The sequence below is a fragment of the Gopherus flavomarginatus genome, chromosome 5 (assembly GCF_025201925.1).
Source record: "Gopherus flavomarginatus isolate rGopFla2 chromosome 5, rGopFla2.mat.asm, whole genome shotgun sequence".
NCBI classification, from domain to species: Eukaryota; Metazoa; Chordata; order Testudines; family Testudinidae; genus Gopherus; species Gopherus flavomarginatus.
This window is the reverse complement of record NC_066621.1, coordinates 142,836,116-142,851,616: the sequence shown is the minus strand read 5'-3', so window position 1 is coordinate 142,851,616 and position 15,501 is coordinate 142,836,116. Positions and strand designations below refer to the sequence as shown.

The 15,501-nt window shown below is 42.2% G+C and overlaps 1 protein-coding gene across 50 annotated transcripts in view; it reads left to right on the top strand.

The window, feature by feature from the left end:
- Positions 1 to 15,040, top strand: part of AHNAK2 (AHNAK nucleoprotein 2) — an 83,705-nt gene extending 68,665 nt beyond the window's left edge. For 18 of the 50 annotated variants that reach the window (XM_050952489.1, XM_050952486.1, XM_050952484.1 and 15 more), the window contains 5 exons: positions 513 to 706; positions 1,862 to 2,287; positions 3,446 to 3,986; positions 6,303 to 7,928; positions 9,078 to 15,040. In XM_050952489.1, coding sequence (XP_050808446.1) covers positions 513 to 706; positions 1,862 to 2,287; positions 3,446 to 3,986; positions 6,303 to 7,928; positions 9,078 to 13,987 — 7,697 coding nt within the window. In that variant the 3' untranslated portion in view covers positions 13,988 to 15,040. Of the gene's footprint in view, positions 1 to 512; positions 884 to 1,861; positions 2,489 to 3,445; positions 3,987 to 5,515; positions 5,762 to 6,302; positions 7,929 to 8,278 lie in introns of all 50 variants that reach the window. The other 32 variants (XM_050952496.1, XM_050952493.1, XM_050952494.1 and 29 more) reach the window with 25 other exon arrangements.
- The last annotated feature ends 461 nt before the right edge of the window (positions 15,041 to 15,501 follow it).

The window sequence follows — 15,501 nt, the reverse complement described above, 5'->3', positions numbered from 1 at the left end:
AGATATAACAGTGTCAGGACCTGCAATCCAGGCTCCAAGTGTTGAACTGGAAGTCGGGACTTCTGCAGGAACAGATGGTGAGAAGGGAAAAATTAAAATGCCTGATGTTAAGCTGCCGTGTGTGAAACTTCCCGAGGTCAAGGCTCCCCAGGTACAGGTCAGTCTGCCAAAGGTGGAGGCAGATATTTCCCTTCCCAAATCACAAGCTGAAATTAAAGAGGGGGGATTTGAAGTGAAAGATCCCGACACGGAAAGCCGTATTGAAGTTGAGACAGGGAAAGCTGAGGCAACAGGGATGAAAATACACTTGCCAAAAGTCAAGATGCCTTCTATAGGATTTTCTAAACCAGAAATCAAAGCTCCCAAAGGAGACGTGGATATTTCTTTACCCAAAGCCGATGTCAGACTTCCAACGTGTGATGTCAGTCTTCAAGAAGCGGACCTGAAAGCAGCCTCTGTTCCCGCAGATGTCAAAATCTCAGCACCTGGAGTCAAGATGCCCAAAATAGAAGGTTCCGTTCAGCTGAAGGGTCCAGGGATTGAAGTGAAACAGCCATCAGCTGAAATTAGAGTGGAGGGACCAGAGGGGAAAGCTGCCAGTTTAGAAGGGAAAATTCAAATGCCTAAATTTGAAAAGCCAAAGTTTGGAGTTTCACATCCAAAAGGCAAAGTGCCAGAAGGCGAGATCAGCTTACCCAAAATGGAAGTTGACATTCCCAAGCCAAAATTCAAAGACCAAGTGGGTTCAATTGGCATGGAAAGCCCGACGCTAACAGTGGAAGCTGATGTTCCCGACGTAGAGACTGAAGCTTCCGGCTGGAAAATGCAAATGCCATCACTCAAAATGCCCAAAATTCCGAAAGCAGACATTGAAGCACCAAAGGTGGACATCACCCTCCCATCAGTAGATGTTTCTATTCCAAAAGCAGAAGTGGAGATTAAGGGCCCAGAAGCAACAGCTAAAGAGGTGGAGACAGAAGGTGAAATAAAAGTCACTGATAAAGATGCTAAAGGAAAAGAAAGTAAATTCAAAATGCCAACATTTGGTATGCCTTCATTTGGCTGGTCCAACACAAAAGAAACCAGTGGTGGAGTAGCAGATATTGAAGTAAGCCTAAAAGAGCCCCAGGTGACAATGCCATCAGCCAGGGCAGAAGGAGAGATAACAGTGTCAGAACCTGCAGTCCAGGCTCCAAGTGTTGAACGGGAAATCGGGACTTCTGCAGGAACAGATGGTGAGAAGGGAAAAATTAAAATGCCTGATGTTAAGCTTCCGAGTGTGAAGCTTCCCAAAGTTAAGGCTCCTCAGGTACAGGTCAGTCTACCTAAGATGGAGGCAGATATTTCTCTTCCCAAATCACAAACTGAACTTAAAGAGGGGGGATTTGAAGTGATAGCTCCCGACATGGAAAGTCGTATTGAAGTTGAGACAGGGAAAACTGAGGCAGCAGGGATGAAAATTCACATGCCAAAAGTCAAGATGCCTTCCATGGGATTTTCTAAACCAAAAACTAAAGCTCCCAAAATAGAAGTGGATGTCACTTTACCCAAAGTCGATGTCACACTTCCAACGTGCGATGTCAGTCTTCAAGAAGCTGACCTGAAAGCAGCCTCTGTTCCCGCAGATGTCAAAATCTCAGCACCTGGAGTCAAGATGCCCAAAATAGAAGGTTCCGTTCAGCTGAAGGGTCCAGGGATTGAAGAGAAACAGCCATCAGCTGAAATTACAGAGGAGGGACCAGAGGGGAAAGCTGCCATTTTGGAAGGGAAAATTCAAATGCCTAAATTTGAAAAGCCAAAGTTTGGAGTTTCACGTCCAAAAGGCAAAGTTCCAGAAGGCGAGATCAGCTTACCCAAAAAGGAAGCTGACATTCCCAAGCCAAAAGTCAAAGGCCAAGTAGGTGCAATTGGCATGGAAATCCCGACGCTAACAGTGGAAGCTGATGTTCCCGACGTAGAAACTGAGGCTTCCAGCTGGAAAATGCAAATGCCATCACTCAAAATGCCCAAAATGCCGAAAGCAGATATTGAAGTACCAAAGGTAGACATTACCCTCCCATCAGTAGATGTTCCTCTTCCAACAGCCACGGTGGACATTAAGGGCCCAGAAGCAACAGCTAAAGCAGTGGAAATAGAAGGGGAAATAAAAGCCACTGATAAAGATGCTAAAGGAAAAGAAAGTATATTCAAAATGCCAACATTTGCCATGCCTTCATTTGGCTGGTCCACCTCAAAAGAGACCAGTGGTGGAGTAGCAGATGTTGAACCAAGCCTCAAAGAGCCCCAGGTGACATTGCCATCAGCCAGGGAAGAAGGAGAGATAACAGTGTCAGGACCGGCAATCCAGGCTCCAAGTGTTGAACTGGAAATCGGGATTTCTGCAGGAAAAGATGGTGAGAAGGGAAAAATTAAAATGCCTGATGTTAAGCTGCCGAGTGTGAAGCTTCCTGAGGTCAAGGCTCCCCAGGTACAGGTCAGTCTGCCAAAGGTGGAGGCAGATATTTCCCTTCCCAAATCACAAGCCCAAATTAAAGAGGGGGGATTTGAAGTGAAAGTTCCCGACATGGAAAGCCTTATTGAAGTTGAGACAGGGAAAACTGAGGCAACAGGGATGAAAATACACATGCCAAAAGTCAAGATGCCTTCTTTGGGATTTTCTAAACCAGAAATCAAAGCTCCCAAAGGAGATGTGGATGTTACTATATCCAAAGTCGATGTCACACTTCCAACGTGTGATGTCAGTCTTCAAGAAGCTGACCTGAAAGCAGCCTCTGTTCCCGCAGATGTCAAAATCTCAACACCTGGAGTCAAGATGCCCAAAATAGAAGGTTCCGTTCAGCTGAAGGATCCAGGGATTGAAGTTAAACAGCCATCAGCTGATATTGCGGTGGAGGGAGCAGAGATAAAAGCTGCCAGTTTGGAAGGGAAAATTCAAATGCCTAAATTTGAAAAGCCAAAGTTTGGCATTTCACGTCCAGAAGGCAAAGTGCCAGAATGCGAGATCAGCTTATCCAAAAAGGAAGCTGACATTCCCAAGCCAAAAGTCAAAGGCCAAGTGGGTGCAATTGGTGAGGAAACCTCGACGCTAGCAGTGGAAGCTGACGTTCCTGACATAGAGAGTGAAGCTTCCGGCTGGAAAATACAAATGCCATCATTCAAAATGCCCAAAATACCGAGAGCAGACATTGAAGCACCAAATGTGGACATCACTCTCCCATCAGTAGATGTTTCTATTCCAAAGGCAAAAGTGGAGATTAAGGGCCCAGAAGCAACAGCTAAAGAGGTGGAAATAGAAGGTGAAATAAAAGCCACTGATAAAGATGCTAAAGGAAAAGAAAGTAAATTCAAAATGCCAAAATTCAGTATGCCTTCATTTGGCTGGTCCACCACAAAAGAGACCAGTGGTGGAGTAGCAGATATTGAAGCAAGCCTGAAAGAGCCCCAGGTGACAATGCCATCAGCCAGGGTAGAAGGAGATATAACAGTGTCAGGACCTGCAATCCAGGCTCCAAGTGTTGAACTGGAAGTCGGGACTTCTGCAGGAACAGATGGTGAGAAGGGAAAAATTAAAATGCCTGATGTTAAGCTGCCGTGTGTGAAGCTTCCCGAGGTCAAGGCTCCCCAGGTACAGGTCAGTCTGCCAAAGGTGGAGGCAGATATTTCCCTTCCCAAATCACAAGCTGAAATTAAAGAGGGGGGATTTGAAGTGAAAGTTCCCGACACGGAAAGCCGTATTGAAGTTGAGACAGGGAAAGCTGAGGCAACAGGGATGAAAATACACTTGCCAAAAGTCAAGATGCCTTCTATAGGATTTTCTAAACCAGAAATCAAAGCTCCCAAAGGAGACGTGGATATTTCTTTACCCAAAGCCGATGTCAGACTTCCAACGTGTGATGTCAGTCTTCAAGAAGCGGACCTGAAAGCAGCCTCTGTTCCCGCAGATGTCAAAATCTCAGCACCTGGAGTCAAGATGCCCAAAATAGAAGGTTCCGTTCAGCTGAAGGGTCCAGGGATTGAAGTGAAACAGCCATCAGCTGAAATTAGAGTGGAGGGACCAGAAGGGAAAGCTACCAGTTTAGAAGGGAAAATTCAAATGCCTAAATTTGAAAAGCCAAAGTTTGGAGTTTCACATCCAAAAGGCAAAGTGCCAGAAGGCGAGATCAGCTTACCCAAAATGGAAGTTGACATTCCCAAGCCAAAATTCAAAGACCAAGTGGGTTCAATTAGCATGGAAAGCCCGACGCTAACAGTGGAAGCTGATGTTCCCGACGTAGAGACTGAAGCTTCCGGCTGGAAAATGCAAATGCCATCACTCAAAATGCCCAAAATTCCGAAAGCAGACATTGAAGCACCAAAGGTGGACATCACCCTCCCATCAGTAGATGTTTCTATTCCAAAAGCAGAAGTGGAGATTAAGGGCCCAGAAGCAACAGCTAAAGAGGTGGAGACAGAAGGTGAAATAAAAGTCACTGATAAAGATGCTAAAGGAAAAGAAAGTAAATTCAAAATGCCAACATTTGGTATGCCTTCATTTGGCTGGTCCAACACAAAAGAAACCAGTGGTGGAGTAGCAGATATTGAAGTAAGCCTAAAAGAGCCCCAGGTGACAATGCCATCAGCCAGGGCAGAAGGAGAGATAACAGTGTCAGAACCTGCAGTCCAGGCTCCAAGTGTTGAACGGGAAATCGGGACTTCTGCAGGAACAGATGGTGAGAAGGGAAAAATTAAAATGCCTGATGTTAAGCTTCCGAGTGTGAAGCTTCCCAAAGTTAAGGCTCCTCAGGTACAGGTCAGTCTACCTAAGATGGAGGCAGATATTTCTCTTCCCAAATCACAAACTGAACTTAAAGAGGGGGGATTTGAAGTGATAGCTCCCGACATGGAAAGTCGTATTGAAGTTGAGACAGGGAAAACTGAGGCAGCAGGGATGAAAATTCACATGCCAAAAGTCAAGATGCCTTCCATGGGATTTTCTAAACCAAAAACTGAAGCTCCCAAAATAGAAGTGGATGTCACTTTACCCAAAGTCGATGTCACACTTCCAACGTGCGATGTCAGTCGTCAAGAAGCTGACCTGAAAGCAGCCTCTGTTCCCGCAGATGTCAAAATCTCAGCACCTGGAGTCAAGATGCCCAAAATAGAAGGTTCCGTTCAGCTGAAGGGTCCAGGGATTGAAGAGAAACAGCCATCAGCTGAAATTACAGAGGAGGGACCAGAGGGGAAAGCTGCCATTTTGGAAGGGAAAATTCAAATGCCTAAATTTGAAAAGCCAAAGTTTGGAGTTTCACATCCAAAAGGCAAAGTTCCAGAAGGCGAGATCAGCTTACCCAAAAAGGAAGCTGACATTCCCAAGCCAAAAGTCAAAGGCCAAGTAGGTGCAATTGGCATGGAAATCCCGACGCTAACAGTGGAAGCTGATGTTCCCGACGTAGAAACTGAGGCTTCCAGCTGGAAAATGCAAATGCCATCACTCAAAATGCCCAAAATGCCGAAAGCAGATATTGAAGTACCAAAGGTAGACATTACCCTCCCATCAGTAGATGTTCCTCTTCCAACAGCCACGGTGGACATTAAGGGCCCAGAAGCAACAGCTAAAGCAGTGGAAATAGAAGGGGAAATAAAAGCCACTGATAAAGATGCTAAAGGAAAAGAAAGTATATTCAAAATGCCAACATTTGGCATGCCTTCATTTGGCTGGTCCACCTCAAAAAAGACCAGTGGTGGAGTAGCAGATGTTGAACCAAGCCTCAAAGAGCCCCAGGTGACAGTGCCATCAGCCAGGGAAGAAGGAGAGATAACAGTGTCAGGAAGGGCAATCCAGGCTCCAAGTGTTGAACTGGAAATCGGGATTTCTGCAGGAAAAGATGGTGAGAAGGGAAAAATTAAAATGCCTGATGTTAAGCTGCCGAGTGTGAAGCTTCCCGAGGTCAAGGCTCCCCAGGTACAGGTCAGTCTGCCAAAGGTGGAGGCAGATATTTCCCTTCCCAAATCACAAGCCAAAATTAAAGAGGGGGGATTTGAAGTGAAAGTTCCCGACATGGAAAATCGTATTGAAGTTGAGACAGGGAAAACTGAGGCAACAGGGATGAAAATACACATGCCAAAAGTCAAGATGCCTTCCATGGGATTTTCTAAACCAGAAATCAAAGCTCCCAAAGGAGATGTGGATGTTACTTTACCCAAAGTCGATGTCACACTTCCAACGTGTGATGTCAGTCTTCAAGAAGCTGACCTGAAAGCAGCCTCTGTTCCCGCAGATGTCAAAATCTCAGCACCTGGAGTCAAGATGCCCAAAATGGAAGGTTCCGTTCAGGTGAAGGGTCCAGGGATTGAAGAGAAACAGCCATCAGCTGAAATTACAGAGGAGGGACCAGAGGGGAAAGCTGCCAGTTTGGAAGGGAAAATTCAAATGCCTAAATTTGAAAAGCCAAAGTTTGGCGTTTCACGTCCAAAAGGCAAAGTTCCAGAAGGCGAGATCAGCTTACCCAAAAAGGAAGCTGACATTCCCAAGCCAAAAGTCATAGGCCAAGTGGGTGCAATTGGCATGGAAAGACCGACGCTAACAGTGGAAGCTGATATTCCCGATGTAGAAACTGAAGCTTCCAGCTGGAAAATGCAAATGCCATCACTCAAAATGCCCAAAATGCCGAAAGCAGATATTGAAGTACCAAAGGTAGACATCACCCTCCCATCAGTAGATGTTCCTCTTCTAACAGCCAAGGTGGACATTAAGAGCCCAGAAGCAACAGCTAAAGCAGTGGAAATAGAAGGGGAAATGAAAGCCACTGATAAAGATGCTAAAGGAAAAGAAAGTATATTCAAAATGCCAACATTTGACATGCCTTCATTTGGCTGGTCCACCTCAAAAGAGACCAGTGGGGGAGTAGCAGATGTTGAACCAAGCCTCAAAGAACCCCAGGTGACATTGCCATCAGCCAGGGAAGAAGGAGAGATAACAGTGTCAGGACCGGCAATCCAGGCTCCAAGTGTTGAACTGGAAATCGGGACTTCTGCAGGAACAGATGGTGAGAAGGGAAAAATTAAAATGCCTGATGTTAAGCTGCCGAGTGTGAAGCTTCCCGAGGTCAAGGCTCCCCAGGTACAGGTCAGTCTGCCAAAGGTGGAGGCAGATATTTCCCTTCTCAAATCACAAGCCAAAATTAAAGAGGGGGGATTTGAAGTGAAAGTTCCCGACATGGAAAGCCGTATTGAAGTTGAGACAGGGAAAACTGAGGCAACAGGGATGAAAATACACATGCCAAAAGTCAAGATGCCTTCTTTGGGATTTTCTAAACCAGAAATCAAAGCTCCCAAAGGAGATGTGGATGTTACTATATCCAAAGTCGATGTCACACTTCCAACGTGTGATGTCAGTCTTCAAGAAGCTGACCTGAAAGCAGCCTTTGTTCCCGCAGATGTCAAAATCTCAACACCTGGAGTCAAGATGCCCAAAATAGAAGGTTCCATTCAGCTGAAGGGTCCAGGGATTGAAGTGAAACAGCCATCAGCTGAAATTGCGGTGGACGGAGCAGAGATAAAAGCTGCCAGTTTGGAAGGGAAAATTCAAATGCCTAAATTTGAAATGCCAAAGTTTGGCGTTTCACGTCCAAAAGGCAAAGTGCTGGAAGGTGAGATCAGCTTACCCAAAAAGGAAGCTGACATTCCCAAGCCAAAAGTCAGAGGCCAAGTGGGTGCAATTGGCGTGGAAACGCCGACGCTAGCAGTGGAAGCTAGTGTTCCTGACGTAGAGACTGACACTCCCAGCTTGAAAATAAAAATGCCATCACTCAAAATGCCCAAAATGCCGAAAGCAGACATTCAAGCACCAAAGGTGGACATCACCCTCCCATCAGTAGATGTTTCTCTTCCAAAGGCCGAGGTGGAAATTAAGGGCCCAGAAACAACAGCTAAAGCGGTGGAGATAGAAGGTGAAATAAAAGCCTCAGATAAAGATGCCAAAGGAAAAGAAAGTAAATTCAAAATGCCAAAATTCAGTATGCCTTCATTTGGCTGGTCCACCTCAAAAGAGACCAGTGGGGGAGTAGCAGATGTTGAAGCAAGCCTCAAAGAGCCCCAGGTGACAATGCCATCAGCCAGGGCAGCAGGATGTAATATAGTGTCAGGACCTGCAATTCAGGCTCCAAGTATTGAACTGGAAATTGGGACTTCTGCAGGAAAAGATGGCGAGAAGGGAAAAATTAAAATGTCTGATGTTAAACTGCCAAGTGTGAAGCTTCCCAAAATTAAGACTCCTCAGGTACAGGTCAGTCTTCCAAAGGCGGAGGCAGATATTTCCCTTCCCAAATCACAAGCAGAAATTAAAGAGGGGAGATTTGAAGTGAAAATTCCTGACATGGAAAGCCATATTGAAGTTGAGACAGGGAAAGCTGAGGCAACAGGGATAAAAATACACATGCCAAAAGTCAAGATGCCTTCTATAGGATTTTCTAAACCAGGAGTCAAAGCTCCCAAAGGAGACATGGATGTTACTTTACCCAAAATAGATGTCACACTTTCAACGTGTGATGTCAATCTTCAAGAAGCTGACCTGAAAGTAGCCTCTGTTCCCGCAGATGTCAAAATCTCAGCACCTGGAGTGAAGATGCCCAAAATAGAAGGTTCCGTTCAGCTGAAGGGTCCAGGGACTGAAGGGAAACAGCCATCAGCTGAAATTACAGTGGAGGGACCAGAGGGGAAAGCTGCCAGTTTAGAAGGGAAAATTCAAATGCCTAAATTTGAAAAGCCGAAGTTTGAAGTTTCTCTTCCAAAAAGCAAAGTGCTAGAAGATGAGATCAACTTACCCAAAAAGGAAGCTGACATTCCCAAGTCAAAAGTCAGAGGCCAAGTGGGTGCAATCAGCGTGGAATCCCCGACGCTAGCAGTGGAAGCCGATGTTCCCAACATAGAGAGTGAAGCTTCCGGTTGGAAAATACAAATGCCATCACTCAAAATGCCGAAAGCAGACATTGAAGCACCAAAGGTGGACATCACCCTCCCATCAGTAGATGTTTCTTTTCCAAAGGCCGAGGTGGACATTAAGGGCCCAGAAGCAACAGCTAAAGCGGTGGAGATGGAAGGTGGAATAAAAGTCACAGATAGAGATGCTGAAGGAAAACATAGCAAGTTCAAAATGCCAAAATTCAAAGTCCCATCATTTAGCTGGTCACCAAAGATAGAAGCAGTTGTTATATGTGATACTGAAACAACCCTTGAGGAGCCTACTTTGGCCTCTTCATTAGAAGAAACAGAAGCTGAACTAACATTAACTGTAGCTGAGGTTCAGTGCCCAAGTGTGGATCTCGAAAGTGATATGCCTATAGGAAAAGATGGTGAGAAGGGCAAAATTAAAAAGCCTCAGTTCAGCATGCCAAAGATATCACTTCCTAAAATGAAGGGTCACAAAGGACAGGTCTCTCTGCCAAAATTGGAAAGTGATGTTAGTGGTCCTAAGCCAGAAAATGAAGGAGATGTTTCAGTGCAGATATCAGAGAAAGGAAGCAGTGGAGATAGAGAAGGAATAACCATAAAAATGCCAAAGGTTAAGATATCTACTTCAGAATTTTCAAAATCAGAAACCAAAGCTCCAAAAATGGATATGGATGTTAGCTTACCTACGGTTGATCTCACGCTTCCTACATATGATGCGACTATTCAACAAGCTGACTTGAAATTGAGGTCTGCTGGTGCTGATGTCGGCCTGTCATCCCCAGATATTAAGATTCCAACATCAGAAGGATCCACAGAGTTGCAAAGTCCAGAAATAGGAGTTGAAGGAATATCAGCTGGAATTGCTGTGGATGGAGCAGAGATGAAAGTTGAAGGTCTTGAAGGGAAGATTAAAATGCCCAAATTCCAAAATCCAAAGTTTGCAATTTCATATCCTAAAGGGAAAGTGCCAGAGAGTGAGATCAGCTTATCCAAAATGGAAGCTGATGTTCCCCAGCTAAAAGCAATGACAGATATTGTTGACATTGCTGTGGAAGCACCAACAATAGAAGTTGAATCTGCCATCCCTAATGCAGAAACAGAATCTTTAGGCTGGAAAATCAAAATGCCGAAAATATCTCAAGCTGATATTAAGACACCCAAAGTTGACATTAACCTCCAATCCAACATTTCTGTTCCAATGACAGAGATTAGCATTCAAGATTCAAATATGGCATCTAAAGCAACAATGGTTGAGGAAGAAATAAAACCTGGAGATACAGATATGGAAGGGAAAGAAGGACATTTCAAGTTGCCAAAATTCAAATTGCCATCATTTAGTTGGTCACCAAAAAAAGAAGCAAGCATTAAAGCTGATTCTGAAGCACTTCTGGAAGAGCCTAAAATTACTGTATCATCAGGCAAAACAGACACAAAACTAGCAGAAATTGTAACTAAGGATCAGGGTCCAAGCATGGATCTTGATATTGAAATATCTACAGGAAAAGAAGAACAAAAAAGCCAAATTAAAAAGCCTCAATTTATCATGCCTAAAATTTCATTCTCCAAAATTAAGGCTCCTAAATCTCAGGTGAATCTGCCAAAAGTGGAAGGTGATGTTACTGTTCCTAAACCAGAAAGAGATGGAGAAGACTTAGTGCAGATACCTGATATAGAAAGCAGTCATACCAAAAGCATAGAAGAGGGAGCACAAATAAATATAAAAATGCCAAAAGTTCAGATTCATACTCTGGATTTTTCCAAACCAGAAATCAAAGTTCCCAAATCAGACATGGACATTAGCCTACCTAAGGCTGATGCCACCTTTTCTACATATGATGTGAGTCTTCAACAGGCTGACCTCAAATTAAGGTCTGCTGGTGATGATGTCAGCTTATCCTCAGGTATTAAATTTCCCACAGCAGAAGCTTCCATTGAGCTGAAAAGTCCAGAAACAGGAATTGAAGGACCATTGGCAGTGGATGGAGCAGAAGTGAAAGCTGAAAGTCTTGAAGGGAAGATGAAAATGCCTAAATTCCAAAAGCCAAAGTTTGGAATTTCACTTCCAAAAGGCAAAAGACCAGAAAGTGAGATCAGCTTACCCAAAATGGAATCTGGAGTTCCCCAGCTTACAATGACAACAGATATTGCTGACATTGCTGTGGAAGCTCCAATACTAGAAATTAAATCTGATGTCTCTCATGCAGAAATAGAGGTTTCAGCTGGGAAAATGAAAATGCCTCAAGTTTCTATCACTGACAGTAAAGCTCCAAAGATGGATGTTAGTCTCCCATCAGTTTCTGTTTCAACCACAGAGGTGGCCATTCAAAGCCCTAAGGTGGAGGATATGAAAGTGCAAATCGAACATGAAATGAAGTCTGGAGAAATTCAGACTGAAGAACATCAGGGCTGGTTTAAAATGCCAAAATTCAGAATGCTATCATTTGGTCGGTCATCTTCTAAGGAAAAAAGAGGTGACATTGATAGTGAAGGGAGCCTGGAAAAGCCTCAAGTAAGTGTTCCTTCTGCTGAAATGCAAACTGAAATAGAAGCTCCTAAATATGCAACATCATTGCCATATGTGGACACTGAATCTGCTGCTGGAAAGGATGTTTTGGAAGGTAAAATCAAATCTGCTAAAGCAGAGATTCCAAAAGTGGGATTTTCTCTCCACAAAGGTAAAAGTTATGATGTTACCTCATCAAAGTTTGAAGCAGAAGTTTCACTACCTCCAGAAAAAGTAGTTATTAAAGTGAGCATTCCTGAAACAGAAACTTATGCTGATGTAGTTAAACGTGGTACTGAAGGACAACAATTGAAAACATATACTCCAAAAGTCATGAAACCTAAGGTAGAACTCTCTACATCAGAAATTAGTGCTTCAAAAACTAGGGTGGACATCAGCTTACCAAAAGCTGACATTACACTCCCTAAATGTGATCTGACCCTTCAAGAACAAAAAGCCAAATCAGAGCGTGCAGGGGTTCCAGCAGCAGAACATTCCATTGAACTGAAGAGTCCAGAAATAGGAGCCAAAGCACCATCTGTTGAAATTGCTTTGGATGGAACCCAGAAGAAATTAGATGTCCTCCCAAAAGTAGAGCTGGATATTCTACATGCAGGTGCAGGAATTAAAACTGAAAAGCTAGAGGGCGTGATAAAATCTACAGAAAAGGATGTTCAAGGAAGAGAAAGTAAATCAAAAATGCCAAAATTCAGTGTACCCTCATTTGGATGGCCTGCCACAAAGGGAACAGGAGATGTTGCTGATGTTAAAACGAACCTTGAAGAGACCAAGATTGGTGCTCCAGGAATTAAAATGGATACTGAAATAAGTGTTGTAGACCATGAAATACAGTTTCCAGCTGAAAGTGTTGAAAAAGATATATCTGCAGGAGTCAGGGTGAAAGTGGAAGGTGGAGATGAAGCAAGCAAAATGAAAACATCTAAATTTAAGATGCCAAAGTTTGGAGCGTTACATTCAAAAGCAAAGGGTTCTGAAGTTGATGTCTTTCTCCCAAAGTTAGAGGCTGAAGTTTCACTGCCTAAAACTGAACTAGGCATAGTAGAAATCCAGTTTAAAAAAGCAGATGGCTCCATTGACCTGCAAAGTCCAAGTTCAGACCTTATGGAACCATCAACCAGGATTTCAAAGGACAAGCCAGACAAGCAAAGTGAAAGTGTAGAGATAAATATTAAAATTCCCAAGTTAAAAATACCAGCGTTCACTTACAATGCACCCACAGTTGAAACTGACATTTCAACATCAAAAGTGGCAACAGACTTGAAAGGTGCTGGTACTGACATTGAAACACCAAAACTGGAAGTAAGCACTAGGATCCCTAAAGAAAGACCAGAGTTTGCGGGTGGTAATATCCAAACGCCATCCGTCAAAATTCCAACATTGGCTGAATGTGACATTAAAACCTCACAGGTATACGTTAAACTCCCATCCACAGACTTTTCGGTTTCAAAAGCAGCACTACAGATTCAGGGACCACTTGCAGAGGGTAAAGATATAAAGACACAAAGTGAAGTTGAATCTGGACATGGTGATATCGAAACGCGTGAGACTTACTCCTCTCAGATAGTGAAAGAATCTGAGATTCCTTCATCAGAAATTAAAACTGCTAGTTTTGGATTTTCACTTCTCAAAGTGAAGATACCTGAGTCACATGTTAAACTAGACATGCCAGTCAAACCGCAGTCTTATACAGAATATAAACATAAGGTGTCCAAGAGTGAAGTTCACCAACCTAAACTTTCTGATGCAACTTTAGGGGTAGCAATACAGAAGACTGACTCTGCTGAGTCTAAATTATCTGGCAAACAACAAAATGAAACTGATGAATCTAATGATGTCATTTCTTCCAGTGTTAGCTTGCCAAAATTGAAAACATTTACAGTTGAAGTACAGCCTTCCGGTAAACTTGGAGACACTCAATCTGATAAGCAACCAGAAGAAATAGCTGTATCTCCTCTCTCTAAAGATGATAAAATAGCTAAAATACCAGAAGATGAGGAAAAAGATATGAAGGATGAAAAAGAAAAAACTGACAGTAAAAGATCTTCTGGCAGATTCAAATTTTGGCTTCCAAGTATTGGATTTTCTTCCTCTGTTGATGACACAGGCTCAGATTCCAAACCTGAAGTCCAAAAATCAATTCCAGAAGAAATCCAACCTGTTGATTCTTCTGCATCAGATACTGACTCTTCTAAACAAACTGAAAAAACTGGATGGTTTAGATTTCCCAAATTAGGCTTCTCATCCCCATCAAAAAAGGCTAAGAACATTGACAAAGAAGAAGAGACAAATCTAAAAGAAATGAAAACTTCAGATGATGAAAGTCCATCAGAGAAACCTGAAACATTTTTTGATGCAGAAGAAAGCTTATCGCCTAAAGAAGAAACAATTAAGGGTGAAGAAAATGAAACTACAGGGACCTCATCTAATGTCCAAGTTTCTGGTGCTATAGTTACATCATCAGCAAGAACTGAATTAATCTTGTTGGAGAGGGAAAAAGCTAGTCAGCAAAGTATTCTTGAAAAGACCACCAAATGAGTATTTTTTTTCTGATCTAAATGTATATGGAAAATCTGAATGTAGAACAAACTAAGAGAAAAACACATGCAGAAAAATGCTGTCTTCCCAAAGAGTTTTCCAGAAGAAATGAAAGTGGAACAGAACTTAAAACTGACATTTATGAAAACAGTCTATGGATCATTCTTCACTACACTGGCATTTGCAAGCACATGAACATACTGTAGGTCCTAATGTAACTTTTGTTTCCATGAGATGTACCCACGAAGAAACACACAACTGCTGATGAAAAGGAGGCATTCATACTTTTAACAAAGTCTGATAAAATTCTCCTAACCATGCAAAATAAAGTGTTGAATGGAGCAAAGATAGTGAAAAGATTTTATTAAATATAATTCTCTAAAACATGCCAATTGTGTTTAGGTTATAGATTATTTGCAGAAAGGAGTATAAAGCTAGTGCGATGAGGACTAGAAATATACATAACTGTTTAGATTTTATTTTATTAAATATATGTCTGTCTTGATGTTGCTTTCTTATGAAAAATATATTTTCTTTATCTTAGATAGAGCAATATTTGTATTCCATGATCATTTTAAAATGTCAAACAAGTAGAAATAATACTGTTGATATGACACTCCTTCCCCCCCCACCCCAATTAGTAGGGTGGATAATATTTAGCCTTAAAAAAAATAAAAACTTCAGGAAATGCTCCAGATTCCTGAAAAATATATACTGCTGACTCACATATTCAAAATACAAAAATAAAATATGGCAACTGAGAAGAAGAATAAAAAAAATTGGGGTAAGAAAGATCATTATGTATATACTTATCAGAATAGTTAATGCATAGAATGGGGCATATGTGAGTGGAATCACTGGAAAGGTTTTTCCAGAGAAATAAGATGTAAATAGTTATTTACCTTTTGTTTATATCAATGCTTCTCTTAAGTACACGACCAAAAAGGTAGTACCATATATGTTAGCCATCACTGTACATGTATTACTAGAATGTTGAATGTATTCTCAATTCACAGTACAGTCACTGTATTGATAATAAATGCAGTATCATTACTATTGTGATAATTTTTTTATTATGAAAACTTCAATATAAAGTAGCATGAACATTGCTTGAAAGGTTGATGTAGCTGCAACTTCGATGAGAGGGGGGAGAACTTTTTTTCAAGAGACATGGTTCTGGCCAATGACTAATCATCATTGTAATTCTGCATATTGCATTTTCACATATTCACTCACACTTCTTTATCCCAGTTTCTTTTATATTATATTTTTGTTCCCACCTATTCAATTTAGTTGGGGCTAAGCAAATGCAGCAGAAGAAAAAATTGGAATGTACTAGAGTATGTTTCATGAGTCCCAAATCATATCTTGCTAAATTAACATTTTCAAGCTCTCAACTGTCCCAAAGGAGAATTCCACGTAAACTGCAGTCACCAATACAAAGTCCATCGTTTCTCAACAGTTTCCACACAGAGGTACTGGACAACCCATATTATTTCAGGTCGAGCTGGACC